Consider the following 21043-nt stretch of genomic DNA (forward strand, 5'->3'; position numbering starts at 1 on the left):
GCCCTGAGCCAAAACTTGCTTTTCTGGATTTGGGGCCTTGTTTCTTGTATCCTGCCAAGAAGGAGTAGGCTGGTAGATAGCCACACTGTGTCTACCTCCTACCCCATCGATCCCTGGTGTATGCATTCACCAGTCTCTTCCTCCTATCCCAGTCTGTTTTCTTCCATATTTTAACCTAGAGAATAACCTGACCCTAGAATGTGAAGACAAGAGGATCCTACTTTAAGATGGTGAGGGATGAGATGGATAACAAGGAGCATGTTTATAACTAAGAGTTGTATCTGTCCTGAGCTGTTGCCCTTAAGGGCTCTTACCCTGCTATGTTTTATATTTTAAGACTCCTCCAGTGTTATTACAGACTCCTAGAGTGGGTCATGTGATACCTCCACATAATTACTTTACTTTTTCCATTTCTTTTCCTAGAATTTTCTAGAAACACCCCACCAGGTTATGCCCCCACCCACACTGATCACAAAAATTATCCTTTAAAAACCCTTTCTCTAATACCCAATGACACTAACGTGACTTGTGGCATTCTTATAGGAGGTGGAACTTGTCAGTGGTACTGCCCAAAACTTCAGATCCTCTCAAGGTTGGGTCCCAGGTGTGGCAGAAGGATGGAAATGGTAAGCAGCAAGTACCATGGTATTTGAGTCAGAACTAATGAATGGAACTAGAGAATCTCCCAGCTCTTCTGTCCTTTACTCCTTTGGAGTCTCGAGAAGAAAATGTCTGTTGCAGCATCACTGGGTGCTTCCCATGGAGCAAACAAGTGCAAAGATAGGAGGGTTGCTGCCCAGTTGGCAACTAGCCAATCACTGCCACTCTCCAGCTTCCCAACCACTTGAAAGGCTAAGGGAGAAGAGCTCATCTAGAGCTGAAGGAGGCAGAGCCCTGACTTAGAGTTCATCAGTCTTTCTCCCTCCCTCTGACTTCCACTGGAGCTAAGTAAAAGCTGAAATTGTAGCCACCCGCTCTGTGGGTTGCACACTCCCACTCCTGCCACTGACCCCAGGCCTGGGCCTGAGCCCAGAGCGTGTGCCTGGAGCAGGGGTGTGGAAGGGGGAGGGGGTGTTGGCCTTGCTGACAAAATCCATTTGGAATTTCTCAAGGTTGTGGTTTGGGGCTTAAGTTTGCCACAGAGTATGTGTGAGGAAAGATGAGAGCTAGAAAGAGAGAAGGAGTCAAAAGGACTATAGAGGAAGGAAACCAGAAAAAGCTAAAATATTCTTGCTGTGACTCCATTGGAGATTCTCCTTGCTCTTACTGAGTATGCAAAATTCCCATCTGGATATTCCTTATCATTATTCTCTCTCATAATCTATGTCCATTCTAGCTACATCCCTCTCTCTCCCCCACTATCCTCCTATGCTCACCAGATACAGTCAGTGCCTAAGTAAGGATGAGATATCTTCCTGCCTCCATCAAATTTCCAAACCCAGAATTCTCAATGTTCAAGTGGAAATTTAGGACATAAAATTTTGCCATAAAGTACTGCCCTAACCCAACACTCCTCAAAATGTTCTTACTGCCCTGGTGTTACCATCATTTCACCTGATTTTGAGAGTAATTTGGGCAGCAGATATATCTATTGCCTAGAGCAATAGATTTTCCACCTTTTTCATCTCATTGCACACATAAACTACTAAAATTCTGTGGCACACCAAAAAAATATATTATTTGCCCATCTGACAAAAAAAAAACACACAACAGGTATAATTTTGATTCATTCACCCTGGATAGTTATTGTGTTAGCTGTTGTAGTTTTTTTATTTGACAATTTAAGGAAAAAAGAGGTCAGTGCCCCTGACTAAATAGTCAAGTATTGCATGTTTAAAAAATTCTTGAGCCGGAACCGGTTTGGCTCAGTGGATAGAGCGTCGGCCTGCGGACTGAGGGGTCCCGGGTTCGATTCCGGTCAAGGGCATGTACCTGGGTTGCGGGCACATCCCCAGTGGGGAGTGTGCAGGAGGCAGCTGGTCGATGTTTCTCTCTCATCGATGTTTCTAGCTCTCTATCTTTCTCCCTTCCTCTCTGTAAAAAAATCAATAAAATATATTAAAAAAAAAAAATTCTTGAGACTCTGGCCAGATAGCTCAGTTGGTTGGAGCATCATCGCATCCCTTACTCCAAAGGCCATGAGCACATACCTAGGTTGCAGGTTTGATACCCATTTGGGGTGTGTATGGGAGGCAACTGATATCCCCCCTCCTCTCTCTCTCTCTCTAAATAATCAATTTAAAAAATTATTGTGACACACCAGTTGAAAATTACTGGCCTAGAATGTATAATGTACTTCTCTACATTCTACATTCTAGTTGTACATTCCTTGGCCAAGGAGATGACCTGTTAGAATCAGCATCTTGCAACCCCATAAGCAGTCACTTGTAATGTTCTGAATGTGTGGTGCATATCCTTTTTCCAAGTGAAAGATAATGGTTTGTTTTAAAAAATATCAGGCTAGGAATAGAAAGATTGGAATAAAAGATATTATCTTTTCCCTAGTTATGGGTTCTTCTAAAAGATAAAGGAATTATTTCACTAAGATTAAAATTAAATGCAGAAGAGCTCTGAATAAGGAAGGACAAAATACATATGCAAGTAATTCAGTGGGAGGGCATGCTGGTTTTGCTGGTTTCCAGAGCAAAAAAAAATTCCCTTTTGAGCACAGGAATCCCTTTTATATGTTTCCCATTAGTCTTGTATCTACCTCCCAAGTTCTCTGATTTGGAGCCAGAGAGAAAAGCACCTGCTCTTTTGGGTGCAGGTTCAACGATGAGATACCTTCAGGACTTGAAAACCCCAAAACATGCCCTAGCCGGTTTGGCTCAGTGGATAGAGCATCAGCCTGCAGAATAAAGGGTCCCAGGTTTGATTCCAGGCAAGGGCACATGCCTGGGTTACGGGCTCAATCCCCTGTGTGAGGCGTGCAAGAGGCAGCCAATCAATGATTCTCATCATTGCTGTTTCCATCTTTCCCTCCCTCCCTTCTTCTCTGAAATCAATAAAAATATATTTATATATATAAAAAAGAAAACCCCAACACAGAGGTGACCTCAAAGTGTGGGGCAGGGGTCAACAAACTATAGCCAGAGGACCAAATCTGGTCCTGCAGTCTGTGTGAATTGTGTTGGACATCTTTTTGTTTATGTATGGTCTATGGCTGCTGTTGATCTACAACAACAGAGTTGAGTAATTATTGCAGGGTTGAGTAGTTGTGACAAAACCCACAAACCTAATATATTTACTATCAAGACCTTTTCAGGGGTGGGCGGGGGGGATAGGGGGTGGGCAGCTAGTCCTTGCTCTAGGGCAGTGATTGAGGCAATCTCTGGAGTTGAGGCATGTAGAGAGTAAATAAAGCCTATAATTAGGTCCCACATTAAGAGTTGCCAACTAATTCACTGAGGCCCATTTCAAATCCTCTGTGGGACCAGCAGGCTACACATAGATAAAGTCATGGAGTGTAGTAGGGTAGGAGAATTCACCTGGAAAAGAAGCCATGGACTGGGATCCCAAGTGTGGACAGAAATATCACCATCTACATCCACCAGTCCAGTAACTTAATTTATTTTAGTTATAAACAGGAACCAAGAACAAATCTCAGTACAATAAATTATCCATTCCCACCCATCCTGCTAAAGAAAGAAAGAGAGGCTCAGAAAGTTGTAGGTAAAACTCTTCCTTTGGAGGCTCCCCTTTAACATCTGAATGGGGGGGGCGTGGAGGGCAGATAGCTTCCCTAAGGGCCTGGACAGATGACTCTGAGAACTTAGGGGAGAGCATCCCTCCTCAGCACTCTGTTCCATCCCTAAGAAAAACCTCTCTACCACTGTTTCCCATTACCCCACAAGAGGGGGCTCAGGCCGCAGTAGAGGAGTTCATGAACAGTAAAGAGAGTGAGTGGTTTCTTTCTGGATATAGGTCTCATGGCTCTACACAATGCCTGGGGCTAGCCCTCAAAGCAGAAGAGTGGTCAAACTATAGGGACTCCCCAGTTGAAAGGAGTATGAATCCGAGTTAAAGGCCCAGGGTTGGGGAGACGGGGACAATACAGTGCATTTCATCTTAGCCCATCCAGGTGTTTAAGGAGTAAAAGAGGGGTGACATCTCCCCCCCCCCCGACTCCAAGGCCCCTCAACTGTGGAGGAGAAGGCCACACATGACAGATTCCACCTGACCCGCACCCCACGCCCAAAGGTGTTTCCAGGTAGATACTTTGAACTTCCAGGGGCCAAGATTGACCTTGGACAGAGATTAGAGCAAAAGGCTGAAAAGGCGCCCCTCCCCTTCCCCAGCCTGCTGTGAGGCTGACCCTCACTTACACACGTTGACCCACTCTGTGACCTTGCACTCATCACACAGCACATAGCAGCACCAGTGGAAACGGCAATGACAGCGCTCAACCCTTGTCTGCCGAAGCACGTTGTGCCCACGGCCACAACACAGGCTGCCACAGCCATCCAGCAGGCGGCTGGTCTTGTTGCAGGCCCGGCCACGCGTGCCTGGGGAGCCCACAGTGGGGTCTCTCTCACAGAAATCAGGAGACTTCTCAAAGTAAACCAGCTCTCCTGAGAGGCGGCGGTGACGCAGGCGGGGCTGGAAGGCTCCGGAGTTGCGGTTGTGGGTATCAATGAAGATGGCCCTGCCCAGTCGCTCCTTTAATGCTGCCCCCACTGCCCGGAATTCTGGGGCTGCCCTCCAGCAGGTCTTGAACTGGCAGCTGCCTGAAGTGCCATGACACTTGCATTTCCGTTTTAGGTTTTCAGTTACCACCTAGAGCATCAGAGGGGGGAGAGGTGAAGGAAAGGGCAGTAAATGGATAAAGCACAGAGACACAGAAGAGGGGAGGGAACAGGGAGGCAAAAGGAGGGACAAATAGAGGCAAGAATGACCAAATGGCCGAAACCGGTTTGGCTCCGTGGATAGAGCGTCGGCCTGCGGACTGAAGGGTCCCGGGTTCGATTCCGGTCAAGAGCATGTACCTGGGTTGCGGGCATATCCCCAGTGGGAGATGTGCAGGAGGCAGCTGATCGATGTTTCTCTCTCATCGATGTTTCTAGCTCTCTATCTCTCTCCCTTCCTCTCTGTGGAAAATCAATAAAATATATTTTTTAAAAAAATAAAAAATAAAAAAAAAATAAAAGAATGACCAAATGATTTGGAATATCAGAAGAAAAAGAAGCTGGTTGGTAGCCCAACTCCCTCATTGTATGGTTGGAGAACTAAAGCCAGAACAGAGGGATTTGCCTATCTCCGGTCACTAGCTGGATAACTCCAGTTGTCCTGGCTCCCACTCCAGTGCCCTTTCCAGAGTGAGCGCTGCTAAAATGGGGAGTCTGGGCCCAGAGCACCCCGAAATTCCATAGGGAGGAAAGCTGTAACAATAGCTATCATGTAACAAGCACCTGTCAAGGACGAGGGACTCTGCTGGGGTCTCTATTTACTAGCTCTCTCTTAATGACATTGTAAGGCAGGTATCCTTAGACTCTTTTTACATATGCAAAACGGAGGTTAAGTCACTTGCTCAGGGCTACCCGGATGGTGACAATCACCCATCATATCTCATCCTCTCACTCTGCTGTGCCTCTCAAACTGGGGCCAGGCCAGAAAGCGAGAGAGACCCAGGACAATTTGCACACGTACCTGTCGCCCCACCCTGTTGTTGTGGATTCGCATCCGTGCCTGGATGTCCCGGGGAGCTTCCCTGGAATCCAAGAAATCCCGAGAGAACTTCTCTCCAAAGTCCATGTCATGGTTACAGCCACCCCATTCCCATGTGTCCTGGGGGCTGGGGCTGGGGCTGGGGCCTGGGCCAGGACCCGGGCTAGGCAGGGAGTGGGGAAAACTTTTGCCCCGGGACAGTGCCTGCAGCTGCAGCAGTTTGGCCCTCAGCCGATCCTGCTCACCACTCCCCTTCCAGCCACAGCCGCAGCTCACCAGCTTGCCCAGGCTGCAGGCTGTGGCTACCGCGTGCATGACGCCAGCAGCCAGCATGGAGAAGGAAAAGGCACTCTCACGGAAACCTGGGGATGAAAGGGTGTGATGGTGAGGGTAAGGTTGACAGGCAGCTGAGAGCAGGGAGGCAGAGGGAAATAAACAGCTATCCTCCAATTCCAGAAATTCCTAACTGAATCCTGACCCTGCAGTTACTAGCTGAGTAATTTGGGGGAAAGTCCTGGGAGGAAAGGGGGAACTGAAAGCGCAGAGCCTCGGTTTCCTCATCTATAAATTGAGGGGATGATGGGTTGAGATGATCTCTGAGGTCCCACACCTGGGATTTTCAGGTGTGGATGAAAGAGCTAGCCTAGAGGGAAAGACCCCTGGGGTTGGGAGACGACTAAAAGGGAGTCCCTGTGGTCTTTGAAGATGTGTTCACTGAGTTCTACATCTGAAAGCCTTAGAAATTCCCCAGCCCTGCAGGGAGCTTGGGTGGGGTAGAAGCACAGGCAATAGGGGTTCGTTGTTTTTTTTTCTTCTTCGGGGTTATTTTAATCAGCATTTTAGCCAACCTACCCTCCACCACCCCCAAACCTCCAAAGCACTGTGGCTGTGGAGCTGTCCTTCACCTTTCCAGTTTCTAGTTTTATATTTGTCCGTAAGGCTGCTCTTTAAGTTTATCCTAACCTGCTATTACTCTATAAAATGCTGGGAAGGGGAGAGGGGTGGGGGTGATTTTCCCTAAGGCCCTCTTAAAACGTTGGCTCCTTTGTTTTTGGGGTCACAGAGGCTCAGGATGACAAGCCTTCCCCAGCCTCAGGTAGATATGCTTCTCATTTGGGCATCAAAGCCTTCCCCCTACAACAAGTCCTGTGAAGAAAGAGGGGATCCCTCACTTCCTTTTAGGCAGGGGCTCCCTGGAACCCTGAGAGACAGCAGCTCCTTAGGGGCCAGGCCTTGCCCACCTCAGGATGCAGGGCTCCTGGCTCAACCTCCTGGTCCCCCCCAACCCCAACCCTCCAGGGGTGAAGCTGTTTGCACACGTCTTGGGAATTCCCCCGCAGATGGCAGCTGCCTATTAACCCTGTAGTCCCCGAAGTACTGCCCCCAGCCTTAAGCTGAGCCCAGGGTGAATCTTTACTCTTCCTAGGAGTAAACTCGAGCATGGCCTGGCAAGAGGCATTGATGCTCCCAGACCAGGCCGGCAGTGACCTGTTCTCCACCCCTCCAGCCAGTGCCTCACCTGCTCAGGTGAGAGCCACCTGGGGCCCCCACAGCACAGAGGAGGGGGGCTGCTCCCCTGCTTCAAAGCCATCAGGGTCTTTGTTCCCAGTCTCAGCTCCTGGGAACCCCAGCAATTAGGAGAGTAGATTTAACCCTTAAACGGTTGGGGGCGGCCCCCCTCCTCCACTGAGGTTCTGGGGACACCAGCCTGGGCTTGTCCCTCTGAGAGGGAGGAGGGTGAAATTGGGGGAGTGAATGGGGGGCGTTTGAAGCTTCCAGGGCTGGGGGCATCTCGCTCACAGGTGCAACCCAGAGCCAGCAGGGTGTAAGCAGGAAGGGGGGCGGTGCTTAGAGTAGGGGAACACGGACCCAGCTGCCTTGCCCCCAGCGAGCAGGTGGAAGCCAGAAGCGCAGGGGCCCAGACGGGTGGCCAAACCCAGCTCCTCGAGGCTGTCGGGGGAATTCCCGGAGAGGCCCCTCCCGGAGTCGTGAACCGGTCCCTTCCCGCCTCCTCTCGCCTGGGCTGGCCCCCCAGCCCCGGCCCGCCGGGCTCACCGCGCTTGAGGATGGCGCTGTGGTGCGGCAGGCGGCCGCCGCCCTCGAGCGCCGAGCAGTTCCAGCGCTGGTCGCGCAGCTGGTGCTGACACTCGTGGACCGCGATGTGCAGGCCCTGCAGCGCGGACGCGGTCACGTCGGGGCTGCGCAGGCACAGCCCCAGCTGCCGCTTGCTCAGGCCGGACAGCGTCAAGCACACGGTGTTGGCGGTCAGCGGCGGCTCGCCGGGCAGCTTCAGGCCCAGGATCTCATTGCTCAGGGCCCTGGGAAGCGAGAAGGCGTCGCTGGGTCTGTGGTCCGGGCCTCGCGCCCCCTCCGAGCCCTCCCGCCCGCCGGGGCGGCGCTTCCACCCGGCCGTGAGGTGGGTGGGGTGGGGCTGGGTGCTCACCGACTGCAGAGTGCCAGGACCAGAAGGCCCGCGAGGCCCCAGGGCGGAGGCCGCGGCCGGGGCTGCTCCCGCATGTCGAAGCCCCGGCCCGAAGGCCCCGGTGGGCAGACCGATCAGGGCCTGCGGGACAGGGGCGCTCAAGGAGGGCTCTGGGGTAGGGTGGCTCGCCTGCCCCCCCCCCCCATGCCCAACTTGGAGCTCTTCACTCACCAGTGGCACCCCACTGGCCCTTCTCGTCTCTCCCCAAACGACACAGTAAGAATCACCCCCTGAGTCCCAGGCTCTGGGCCCTGGAGGAAGAGTCCAGGCTTCGCAGCTGGGACTTACTCGAGCGCCCAGGAGCGGACCCACCCACACACCATGCCAGGCGCACAGACACACGCACAGTCACACGCAGACACACAGACTCACAGACACCGCTCCGCCACCTCGCCCACCGCTCCCTCTTACAGGGCCCCACGACTCGCTTCTCCCGCCCAACGCAGCCTCACGCCCTCCGAGCTGGGAGGCGGGATTGGGAGGGGGTTCCCCGCCACCTACAGCCGGCGGGTGGGGGTGGGGAGAGGGTCGCCTCCAGGTGCCGTCGAGGGCAGGCAGCTCCGTCAGAAGGGCGGAGGAACGGGGTCCCCACCGGCTCCACCAGCGGGGAAGGAAGGGAGCCTCCAGGTGCGGCCGCGACGGGCAGGGGACCTGTTCCGGCCCGAAAGGGAGCGCGCGGTGCAGGCTGAGTCCCCTTCCTCGTCCGCCCCAACGACTGGTTCCTGCCTCCCAGCGTCGCCCCTCCGGTCCTCACAGGTCCCAACCTCAGTCCCCACCCCTGCGCTATCGCGTTCACATCTGGGGGCACTCCTTTATTCGCCGGCTCTTTATCTCCGGCAATATCTCTGGCTCTCTCTGCATCTCTGCGCCCCCGTGGGCGGATGCGTGTCTGACTACCCGTGTGCCTGTCTGGTCCCGGCGTGCGCGTCCCTGCCCTCCCCGCCCTCCCCGCTCTCCCAGTTCCGATTACCTCCAGCGGCTCTGGTGCGGGGTCCACGGCCGGCGGGGTCCGGGCGCCTGGACTCGGGCTGCTCAAACCGTGGGGAGAATGCGTCGGGTTCTGCCCCCTCGGCGGAGCCGCATTCTTCCAGGGCAGGGCCACTCCTCTTCGCCGCTTTCCCAGCGCCGCCGCGGCCGCCGGGAAGAAGGGAGGGAGGAAGGGAGGGAGTGATCGAGAAAGCGAGCGAAGAGGGCGAGCGAGGAGCTGGGGACTCTGGCTCTACTCGAGCGGAGCTCCCGGGGCGGCTCTGCCACGGCTGACAGAGCTGCGGCCCCTCCCCGAGCCTGGTGCATCCCCACCCCGCTCCTGGCAAGCCCCCCCCCCCCGCCTTGACCCGGGGAGCGCAGTCGCTTCCCCTCCTCCCAGCCTACACACACACCCTCTCCCCCGACGCCCGGGTTCAGGCTCGGCCCCACTGACGGGGGAGGTGGCCAGAGTTCCTCTCACCTGCACTGGAGTCGCCAAAGCTGCAAGGAGGGTGCGCTGACCCAGACTAGGGAGCCGGGACCCAGGTTCCAAGCGGTCATTTTTCTTTGCCTCAGTTTCCCCACAGAGCGCTGGATGGCTGGAGGATGCCTCTGACAAGACGAAGACAGACCTGAGAACTAACTTCTCTCCTCCGACAGTTTCCTGTAGAGCCTTCAGCAAGAGCGCACCACAGGGCACTGGGAGCCAACGGGAGAAGCTCCCTTCTGGGTGGCTGGGCTTCCACCCACCTCGGAGCTTTGAGCTTTGCGCCTGCCCCTTGGGAGGGGTCAGCTTTGGTCTCAGAGTTTGGTCGTAGCAGAGGCTCCTGTAGCCCCAAAGATCTTCAGCCTGCCCCATGCTTCCCTTAGCTTGCAGGCATCCTTGTCCAGAGGTCTTCTGCCCTCCCCAGGATCCCAGGTCTGCACTTTGGGTGGCCCATATTCCTGCTCCAGGATCATAGACTTGCTTCACATGAAATGAGGAGGACCTAAGGACCCCAATCTTAGCCCAGCCCTAGGACAGCCAGGGAAAGAGCCTGATCTTGGGGTGCACAGTCAAAGCAAGCTACCTTAGGGAGCTCCAGTGGCAGTGAAGGGGTTAGGTGCCACTGCACTCTTGCCTGACTCACCCTCCCAGCTCTAACCACTGTGGGCTATTTTTGCCAGAGAGGGGCCCCAGGCTTCCCAGCCGCCCCCCCTGCCCCTGCCAGACCGCAGCCCAAAGAACGGCTGGCCCTTCGATCCCAAGGCTGGCACGCTGACTCAGAGACAGGCCCCCCAGGGAAGCAGAGCCACGGGGCTGAAACCCACATCCACAGTCATCTCTTCCTTGGTGGTGGCCATGCAGCTCTGCTGAGCCGCCAGCCTCCAGCCTGCGCTTCTGGAGTCCTGGCCCGTGCTGCGGGGGACACTGCTGTCTAGGAGGCAGAGCAGTCTGGAGAGATCAGAGATTTTCATCTGGTGGGATATTTATTGATCACCGTTATGTGCCAGGCCCTGAGCAAGCTGGAGAGGTATGAGCGCTATGGTTCCTGACAATGGACAGCTGTGACCACAGAGGGTTGCTTTTTTTCTGCATTCCCACCTGAGGGAGGTGGGGGGAGAAGGTACCCTAGAGCTCTTGCCTCTCCTTCCTGTTTTGGGGCCAAGAACCAAACCATGTGTGGCTTTTGAGGCCATCAGAATCCACAAGACCTATCCCAGCTTTCATCCTTACACCTGGATTTGGTGATTCTTGCCTGTGTCGTCATCCTTCTTCTGGCATGTCAGCCTAGAAATCCACACAGGTCCCTGGAGGAGGGGAATGAGGTGTCCTAGTCCCCTCTTCTCCCACGGGGATCACTTGGGCATGTGTCCCTGAGTCCCCCTCAGGTTTTGGATTGTATCTTCTGAATCGGTCCTTGTCAGGCTGCAATATAGTCAGATGCCAAGGAAGAGCCAGGGTCAGAACCATCAATTGCAACTTCTCAGTGACTCCAGGGCTTCACAAGTTAGCCTTTCCCAAATCCAAAAACCCATACAGCTGGTCTCTCTTCCTGCAGAAGCTTAGCTCTGGGACAGGAGGCCAAAGGCAGGCAGACTGGGTGGCCTGAGCTGGCCCCCAGTGCCCTCAGCCCGACCGGCTGGCCTGAGCACTGACCCACAGGCAGGCCGCTGAGGGTGGTGGGGCAGGCGGGGCCTGCAGAGGGCTGTGGGTACACACCCATTGCCTAATATCTCAAGCACGCGGCCAGCTCCAGGAAAGGGGAGGGGCGGGAACCAGAGAGACCTTGACAAGGGTTGGGGCCATGACTAGAGGGGAAAGTGAGGGGCTGTCATTACTTCAGGGAGGGAGTGGGAACAAGCTGATCCCCCTGCTCCTTGATGAGAAGAGTGGAGGGCTGCCTTCCCATCAGAGGGATGGAGGGTGTAGCAGGATCTATCTGGGAAGGACACTGGGGCCCTGGAGGGCGGGGGTCAAAAAATAATGGGGGCCTCTGGAGATTGGGGGATCCAGCAACTGAGGCGGTGGCTAAAGCCAAGAGCAGCCTCGGAAACCTCCTTCTCCTCCTCCCGCTGTGTTTGCCTTGGCCCAGGGTCCCGAGTGAGTCATCTATTGCTGAGCCGCTGATAGGGGCGGCCAGGCCCGGGGAACCCAAATTATAGGCCCAGGAGGGATGGATGCGCCCGCAGTGGTGAGCTCAGCTGTGCTGCCCACCCTCCTCCTCTCACGCCTTCTGCTGCAGCACCGTAGGCCACCACCTGGAGGCACCAAAGGGTCCTGAAGCCCAAAGGCGCTGGACTCTCAGGAAGCCCCCACAGTCAGCAGTTAGCTCCAAGAGTGGGTGGGATTACCTTTGTCCGCTTCTCTACCAGAGGCTGATGCCTTCTCAGACCAAGGAGGTAGTGCCGCCTGCTGGTGCTTCAAAGGAAGGTAGGCTCCTCTGCCCACAAACTCAGCCCTGTTCCCCCCCTGCTTCCTCCCCAGACACCAAGATTAAGGTAGAGCCCCTCTCCCCTCAGACATCTCTCTCCCCGGTTTCTATTCCAGAGGGCCGATTTGCTACTGATTTTATACTTTAAGCCTTTAAAATTCTCAGGGATCAAAAGTGATACAAAGAAAAATAGCGCAGGGTAAAGGAGATAGGGGGATTTCATTTTATAGGGGGAGGGGAGTGAGAAAATAAACCTATGGAGATATCTGAGGAAGGGCATTTCAGAAGGCAGAAAAGCAAGTGCCAAAAAAAAAAAAAAAAGAAAAGCAAGTGCAAGGATCCTGAGACAGGAGCTTGTTTAATATGTTCAAGGAATTAGCAAGGAAGCCAGGGTGGTGAGAGGGAGGAGCCCACCTGGGAGAGAGCAGTAGGCAATGCAATGAGAGGACAAGCTAGGAGCAGGGTCAGATCCTAAAGGGCTTTGTAGGCTACTGTTAAGATTTTGCCTTTTTCTTTGAGTGAGATGGGGACTCACTGGAAAATTCTGAGCAGGGAAATTAAATCATCTGACTTTTGTTTTAGAAAAAATAGCTCTGGTTGCTGTGTGGAGAATAGACTGTGTGTGTGGAGAGGGGGCAAGGGTAGAAGAGCGCGCGCGCACACACACACACACGCACACGCACACGCACACAGCCACTACTATGCACCTTCTGGCCCATAAGCACAAACTACCATGGTAGCAGTAGGGTGGTAAGAATGGATTAGATTCTGCATATATTTTGAAGACAGAAGGACAGGATTTGTTGATTGATTTGAAGTTCAGTATAAGAAAACAGATGAGTCAAAGATAACTTTAATTTTTTTTTTTTCCTGAGCAACTAAAGGAAGGATGGAGTTGCCATTTACTGAGATGAGGATGACTGATGACAGAGCAGGTTAGGGCAAGAGAAGAATCAGGAGTTCAAATTTTGAGCATGTGCCTTTTTGAGATGCTTATTCAATTGTTAGATGTGCAAGTTCAGAGGGTCCAGAGATATAAATTAGGGAGCATGAGACTAGAGAGTTCACCAAAGGAGTGAGTGTAGACTGAGAAGAGGCTCCCAATTGAATTGGGGTACAGTCCCAATTTAGTTTAGAAATTGGTACACAAGGTGGAACCAGATAAGGAGACTGAGAAGGTGAGCAGCCCAGGAGGTAGGAATGGTGTTCCAGAATATTTCAAAAAGGAGGGTGCTGCTCCTGAAAGGTTAGTCAAGATGAGCCCTGAGAGTTGACTATAGAGCAACAAGGAGGTCAGGGATGGTTTTGATAGGAGGAGGAGCAGGTTCAAAGGTCTGATTAGGGTGGAAAGAGAAAATAAAGAAAAGAAGTTGGTGTTAGTGGTTAAGGTAAACCTTTTTAGTTTTGCTGTAAAAGCAAACAGACAAATGAGGCAATCTTGGGTGGCAGTGTGGAGTCAAATAAGTTTTGGGGTTTTTAGATGGGAGATACTACAGCACATTTATATGCTGGTGACTATGATCCAGTAGAGAGATAAGTTGATGATACAGGAAAGAAACAGAGAATGATGGACAGAGTGATGATTTGATCCAAACAGAAATTTGGGCCAGGTCATCCATAATGTGACCCAGACCTGGAGCCCTCCTGCTTTTCCCTCCTATTCCTGGTGGGTGGAATACTGGCTTCTTCTTTCCTCTCTTTCCACCTCTGCTTGTCACCAGTGGTCACAGACAGGGTTTTCCTTTCTGTTGGCCCACCTCCCACCTCCATTGGGGTTTTATCAATCCACCGGGCCAGAAGACTTGACCCAGGCCTCAGTGAGGAGAAACTCCTAAAGGATAAAGCTGCCCATGGTACATTGTCTATTTACTTGAGCCATCTGTGCTGGGTGCCCTCTGCAGAGACTACTGGTTTTTGGACCCTCAGAGAATGCTGGGCCAATACACATGGTTGAATCCTTAGAGGAGCCAGGTACCCTGCACTGGGCAAAGGGCCTGAAAGATCAACCCCCTCAAAAGTGACCTCCATTAGGCTTCATTTAGGTTAATACATATCTCATTTAAAATGCAAATGCCCCAGGAAGATCAATTAAACTATCAGGCATTTATTCCTTAGAGTGATTTCCCTGCTTTGGAGGGGAAGCCTGGTCATTTCTAGGACTTGGAACTCTTTAGATACATTACTCAGTGAGAAAGCATCCTAAAGGCAAAAGACGTGAAAAAGAGAGAATCCAAAAGGGAGGCAGGAATCACAGTCACTAGCAGCTAGCTGGTCAGGTGAAAAAGCCTGGGCTTTGAGTCAAAATAGTCTGGGTTTCAGCCTGGCTCTATCACTTATCAGCTGTGTGGACCTTGGACAGCTACCTAATCTAATTTTTCCTCTGTAAAACAGGAGGGGATCCACCCTCCTGCCAGGGGCCAGCGGTGTGTGCTGATGGGACATGATAACTAGGCTGGCAGTGCCCCCCATGTCCTGTATAGGAAACAGCAGCCACTTCTTCAATAGAAGGCCAACATGGCCTTGAACCTGAATTGGAGTCCCTGGGAGGGGAGAGAAAAGTGCACAACAGAGGAGTCTCCCAGCCTGGTTAGAATGGAAAGAACCAGAGTTTGGGGGCAAGACAGAAACTTGGCAGAAAAATCTAAAAATAAAACATGGAAGCACAAGTTTCCTATTCTGGGTTCACTTTAGCCAGCGGCCCTTCTCTTCCCAGTCCTCCCCCACCACACGAACACCTGACATCTATTCCATTGCCCTTCCTCTGAGCCTAGTTCTCAGAGACTCAGACACTCCAGGCCTTGTTCATCTTGACACTACCTTGGTTGCTGGCTCAGACCTCTCCCCTACTGACATGCACAGCTTGACACATACCACAGGATGACACACCATTGGATGACACAAGGTACACAGGGCAAGAGTGACACATATATGCATATTTAATCTCCCCATGCACACATTCATCCACCCATTCACCCACCTCCACACACAGTCCCAGACATTCTCCATTCCTCAGTCAACTGGGTCTCTCCTGACAGTAATTGCCACCTCCTTCCTGACACATAGGAGACGGTACACTGCCCCAGGTGGTGGCTGTGACAAGATGACTTGATGACCCCTCTGACCTGAGTCAAATTCCAAAATTCTTTAGAAAGGCTTCTAACATCCCTCCTTAAACCGTGGAGTTTCTATACGTGAAAACACACAGGAGTGTGTACACTCAGAACACATTCGTGTGCATTCTCACACGCACTCACATCTGCGTTGTCCCACTTACACACACACACACACACACACACACACACACACACACACACGGCCACTAGTGTGCACCTTCCGGCCCATAAACACAAACTACAGCTTCTTCAGGTTTCTCTTCATGGCCAGGCTCTGTTTAGTCAGCTCACCCCCAACCCACCACCGGGGATTTCCCTGACCACAGCCCCACCTCCACCCCCAGTCTCCCCCTTTTCCTTCCCTCCCGAGCCAGAGCCATCGGGGGTTCCTGGGAGGGAAGGCTTCTCCCCAGAGTCGCTGCCCAGAACCACAGCTTTTCTTCCTCCACTTAGGATGGGGGAGAGAGGGGACACCCGCGAAGCCTGGGGTGACGTCGAGGGGACAGCCCCAGGGCAGGCGGCAATAGCGGCCGGTTCGGTGGATTCTCAGGGAAAATCCAGACAGTACATTGTCGCTGCGCCCCCTGGCGGACGCTGGCCCCCGACGGGCTCCCGACGCCAACCGGAGAGAGGCAGGCGGGCGGGCGCGCGTGGGAGGGCGCCCTAAGGGGAGGGGTCGACGGCCAGTGCAGGCCCGGAGGCGGGAGCCACCGGGCAGGGGGCGGGGGTGAGCCCCGACGGCCAGCCCGTCAGCTTTGGGCTCAGACGGGCGGGAGCCAAGGCCCCGCTCGCTGCCCATTGTCTGTGCGTGCCCCTGACCAGTGCGCCCTGGTGCCACAGTGCGGCCCGGCGGGGCAGCCTCCTATCGTCACTTCAGCCAGTGCCGCAACTATAAGAGGCGGTGCCGCCCGCCCCGCCGTGGCTGCCTCAGCCCACCAGCTGGGACCGCGAGCCATGCTGCCCGCCGCCCGCCCCCAGGGCTGTTAGAGCCAGACTGCGAACTCTCACCACTGCCGCCACCGCCGCATCCCGTCCCACCGTCGCGGGCAGCAGCCAAAGCCGCCCCAACTGCAACACAGAGCGGGCAAGGCCAGGCAGGCCATGGGGCACTGGGCGCTGCTGCCCGGCTGGGTTTCTGCTACACTGTTGCTGGCGCTGGCCGCTCTGCCTGCAGCTCTGGCCGCCAACAGCAGTGGCCGATGGTGGTAAGTGAGCTGGTGCGGGGTCGCCACTTGTCTGGGGCGCAGAGCCAGGGGCCAGCCCTATCCAGCTCCCACGCTCTGGGATCCGTCCGCAGACAGGCTCCCTCCAGCGCTCGGACTTCCCTACGAGACACCGAGGGGCGCTCTGGAGCGGAGTTTGCTCCAGAAAATCAAGCTCTGCTGAAGTGGGGTGAATGGTCCGGCCAACGGCAGTCCACGATATTCCAGATGGAGCCCACTCCCTTCTAGCACCGCCCTCCTTCCATGAGCCCCAAACCCAGGCTTACGGTGGCAGCACGCCACAGGTTTGCCTGCTTCAGGAAGTGAAAGGCCAGGCGTGCTTAGATAGGAGACAAGAAGAGGGTGGGACTCCTGAGCATTTCACGCCTTGGGTGGGCATGAATTGCAGGCCAGCATTTCTTCGCCAGGCTGCCCGGAACATGCTCTGAGAGCCAAGGTGGACATCTATTTTCCGGGTTCCCCATGCTTCCCCTGTCCAGTCCCCACACCCAGGGCCCCTAGCACCCCTAGAACTCTCGGTCTCACCAGTCTGGACGACCAGTCCTTTCAATCTAACGAGCCCAAGAGAGCAGAGTCATTACCTTGTTATTGATCTCCCGCCGCTCTTTCCCGACAACTAGCTCCAGAAACACGGCAGGGTGGGCACGACCTTTTTGGTTAGGGGGAAGGTCCCCCTTCCAGAGCCTGAGCTATCATGCGTCTCACCAGGGGCATCGTGAACGTAGCCTCCTCCACGAACCTACTGACCGACTCCAAGAGTCTGCAGCTGGTGCTGGAGCCCAGTCTGCAGCTGCTGAGCCGCAAGCAGCGGCGGCTGATCCGCCAGAACCCGGGGATCCTGCACAGTGTGAGTGGGGGGCTGCAGAGCGCTGTGCGCGAGTGCAAGTGGCAGTTCCGGAACCGCCGCTGGAACTGCCCCACCGCTTCGGGGCCCCACCTCTTCGGCAAGATCGTCAACCGAGGTGGGTACCCAGGAAGGCGACGCCTCCGGGACTAGGGGAACTCGGGGTCACCCACAGGGCACGGGTGGGCGAACGCAGGGAAGATGTCCCAGGCTGCGGCAGGGTCACACCATCAACTGGCCAGGAGCTTTATGCTCGGCGCCAGCTCTGCACCAAACTCAGCCCACCAGACGCATTCAAGCCGTACACCTCGGACGCGAAGCTTAACTTTCCCGAGCCACTGCCTCAGAAACAGGGAGTCCTGAATTGTGGCCGCTGACCGCTGACCGCTGGCCACGGTCGCTTTTCCCCAGCCCCTGCTCTCTGCAGGGGTGCGTCTTGCCTCCAGCCCAGCAAGGCTTGCTTCGCCAACACGGGCCGAGTTTGGGCTGCAGAGAGGTGTCGGCGGTGCAGAGTTCCTCCGCTCCCCTTTCTTCATTGTTGTTGTTTTTTTCTTTCTGGGGTTGCCCCACTTCCACCGAGGAGCCAAAATGCGCGCTAAGTCTCTAACGCGTGATGACAACTGTGGACGTGGTTGCGTGCCCACGCACGTGCTTTCCCTATGAGGCCAGCTTCCCAACACAGCCCACCGCCTGGACGCCCAGGGCGGAGGCGGGGCGGCGGACTCCAAGGTCCCAAGCCCTCCACTGAGGGTGCTCGCCGCACCCTGCACCCTGCGCGGCCCTTCGCTGATCCCTGATCCCTTCCCCCACAGGCTGTCGGGAAACAGCATTTATCTTCGCGATCACCTCTGCTGGGGTCACCCACTCGGTGGCTCGCTCCTGCTCCGAGGGCTCCATCGAGTCCTGCACGTGCGACTATCGGCGACGCGGGCCTGGGGGCCCCGACTGGCACTGGGGAGGCTGCAGCGACAACATCGACTTCGGTCGCCTCTTCGGCCGGGAGTTTGTGGATTCCGGGGAGAAGGGGCGGGACCTGCGCTTCCTCATGAATCTTCACAACAACGAGGCGGGCCGAACGGTGAGCCGACTGAGGAGCTCTGCAACCGACGCGGAGCGCCAGGGTCTGCGCAGGAGCTGACCTCCTGCTTGGGAAGTAACGGCTGGCGATCAGGCCAGGACTCAGGGCAGAGAACCAGGGGAGAGCATCCTGAGGGAGCGGGGGGCGTGGAGGGAAGCCTGAGAATGGAAGCGTTAAGTGGCTGGAGGCACTGGGGTGCCTGGGGCCGAGGACAGGTAGAACCGAAGAGGTTAGAAGTCATGTAACCCATAGAAATCATTGCCTACTGCCTCCTCCACTGTCCAGATTCAAAAAATAAGGCTGAAAGGCCAAGACAGAGTGATATCCAAATCCCTGCGGGACGTTTCCTGCCTCCCTTCCTCTGGGCACGGCACGGCTGGGCCTGGCCCTGTGCTGAGGTCCCAGCGGCACCCGGGAGCAGGCTGTCCTGGGGATGGTGGCTCCCGCAGCGCCCTGGGACAGCCTTTTTTCTCCTTTGCCCCCAGACCGTGTTCTCCGAGATGCGCCAGGAATGCAAGTGCCACGGGATGTCCGGGTCGTGCACGGTGCGCACGTGCTGGATGCGACTGCCCACGCTGCGCGCCGTGGGTGACGTGCTGCGCGACCGCTTCGACGGCGCCTCGCGCGTCCTCTATGGCAACCGGGGCAACAACCGTGCCTCGCGGGCGGAACTGCTCCGCCTCGAGCCGGAAGACCCTGCGCACAAGCCGCCTTCACCCCATGACCTCGTCTATTTCGAGAAATCGCCCAACTTCTGCACCTACAGCGGACGCTTGGGTACAGCGGGCACTGCGGGGCGCGCCTGCAATAGCTCGTCGCCCGCGCTGGACGGCTGTGAGCTGCTCTGCTGTGGCCGGGGCCACCGCACACGCACGCAGCGCGTCACTGAGCGCTGCAACTGCACCTTCCACTGGTGCTGCCACGTCAGCTGCCGCAACTGCACGCACACGCGCGTCCTGCACGAGTGTCTGTGACTCGCTGCCTGGACTCGCCCCCAGGAGCATTCTCCTCAGCGCCCCCCCCCCACCCCCCGCAGATTCGCTGGCACCTGAGTCCCTGATACGCACTCACCCAGTCTGTCCATTCACATCCCCGAGATTCTTACGTTTCCTCCTCCTACCTGGGGACTCCTGAAACCACTTGCCTGGGGCGGTAGGAACCTTCTTGCCATCCTGATGGACCTGCCCTGACCTACCTCCCTCCCTCCGCGGGAGACCCCATTGCACTGCCCCTGCTTGGCCAGGAGGTAAGAGAAGGATTCGTCCCCTCCCCCATGGCGAGTCAGCTCTAGACGGATACCACGACGACGACGTCGACCTCCCTGCCTCTCTCCCTCCCATTTTAACTGCGTTTTCTCCCAATGCCTACACGCCCCTGCCAAGGGTGTAGACCCTGCACACTCACATGGGCACCAGGGCCTTTCTCCTCCCCACCTACAGCTGAAGCAGGAGATGCCGGGGTGAAAGGGCAGCTGCAGCTGTGGTGATATGGAAAATGAAGTTGGGGGACCCAGCAGAAACACCCCCATTCTTCCAGCAGCAGTCATGGAGCCATTGAACAGCTGTGAGCCATGCCTCCCTCGGCCACCTCCTACCCTTTCCTGTCCTGCCTCCTCATCAGTGTGTAAATAATTTGCACTGAAACGTGGATACAAAGCCACGAATTTGGTTGTTGTAAATAAAACTATTTATTGTGCTGGGTTCCAGCCTGGTTTGCAGAGACCACTTCCACCCCCAACCAAATCCCTCTCCACTCTTCTCCTCTTTTGCCCTTCAGCCTTTTCTGACCCCTCTTCTCCTCTCCCCAATTTTTCAAAGATGCCTTTGCCTCCTGGAATCAGCATTTCCTTCCACTGTAGCTATTAGCGGGCTCCTCGCCCCCACCGATATAGTATCTATTTTCCTCTGCAGAATAAAAATCTCTATTTTTATCAATGGCTTGGTAGCTTTTCCTTGAATCCAGAACACACCATTGTTACCTCTCTTAAACAAATAGGATACATTGTTGGGGGACTGGGTTGTCTGGCCCTGCAAAAGGACCCTGAGACTCTGACCCTTGGTTGACCCTAATGAGGCCGTTGGGGATCCAGGTCTCCAGAAGAACCTGGTCAGAAGCCCAAAGATCCTGCAAGTTTCTTTTTCTTATTCAAACACCAACTGGCTGCGTGATATTGGACAAGTGCGCAACTGGCTCCGTTTCTTCCCTTGCTGAATGGGAATTAAACAAACTCTGAACCTGCCTTTCCTATCTGGAACAGTCGGTGTGAAAATAGCTACCGTTGAGTGATAGCCATGACTGCATCCCGAAAAGAAACCAAAGAAAGAGACACCCAAGAAAGGGTGCTGCTGCCCTGGTGTGGGGCTCTTGGTCCCTGAAGCCTATCTGCGTCAGCTGTGGCAGGCAGTAGGCAGTGAGGACTTAAAACAACGTCACCAAAAGGAAACCCAAGTGTGGCCCATAACCAAACCATGAAGCGAACTATTCCCATAAAGAGCCCATTGAGGAATCTGTTCCTAACAACACTGACACCTCTGCGCGCATTCACGAGTTGGCTGGCGGAAGTACTAATCCTGCCCACAGCCCTAAACCTGTCTCTAACTCTAATCCTCTCCCCATGCCTAGGTCTAAGTGTAACCTTAGCCTTAACCCTAACTTCAAACACTAACCCCTTCCTAAACTCTAATGCCTGTCCCTAATCCTAACACTTCCCCCCTGGGGAGGACCCGAAAGGCAGGGGGAGCCATGAAGCTCTCCACCC

General features: G+C 55.0%; 2 protein-coding genes across 4 annotated transcripts; one reads left to right on the forward strand and one right to left on the reverse strand.

Annotated features, from left to right (window-relative positions):
* Positions 1 to 3505: 3505 nt before the first annotated feature.
* On the reverse strand, positions 3506 to 9444 carry WNT10B (Wnt family member 10B). Of its 3 annotated transcripts, none has more exons than XM_059682732.1 (6): positions 9117 to 9444; positions 8318 to 8397; positions 8108 to 8227; positions 7720 to 7982; positions 5647 to 6026; positions 3506 to 4776 (listed from the first exon to the last, which is right to left on the reverse strand). In XM_059682732.1, exons 3-6 carry the CDS (start codon positions 8179 to 8181, stop codon positions 4318 to 4320), a joined length of 1176 nt encoding a protein of 391 aa, XP_059538715.1. In that variant the 5' UTR covers positions 8182 to 8227; positions 8318 to 8397; positions 9117 to 9444; the 3' UTR covers positions 3506 to 4317. The 3 variants fall into 3 exon arrangements, with proteins under 3 accessions (XP_059538715.1, XP_059538714.1, XP_059538713.1); XM_059682731.1 differs by having other exon boundaries at positions 8318 to 8797; XM_059682730.1 differs by lacking the exon at positions 8318 to 8397 and having other exon boundaries at positions 3507 to 4776; positions 9117 to 9443.
* A 6516-nt stretch (positions 9445 to 15960) lies between these two features.
* WNT1 (Wnt family member 1) lies at positions 15961 to 19259 on the forward strand. Its single transcript, XM_059680972.1, has 4 exons — positions 15961 to 16345; positions 17072 to 17325; positions 18020 to 18285; positions 18771 to 19259. The coding sequence occupies exons 1-4, from the start codon at positions 16242 to 16244 to the stop codon at positions 19257 to 19259; spliced, it is 1113 nt and encodes a 370-aa protein (XP_059536955.1). The 5' UTR covers positions 15961 to 16241.
* Positions 19260 to 21043: the final 1784 nt, after the last annotated feature.

This window comes from Myotis daubentonii, chromosome 2, assembly GCF_963259705.1.
Source record: "Myotis daubentonii chromosome 2, mMyoDau2.1, whole genome shotgun sequence".
Lineage (NCBI taxonomy): Eukaryota > Metazoa > Chordata > Mammalia > Chiroptera > Vespertilionidae > Myotis > Myotis daubentonii.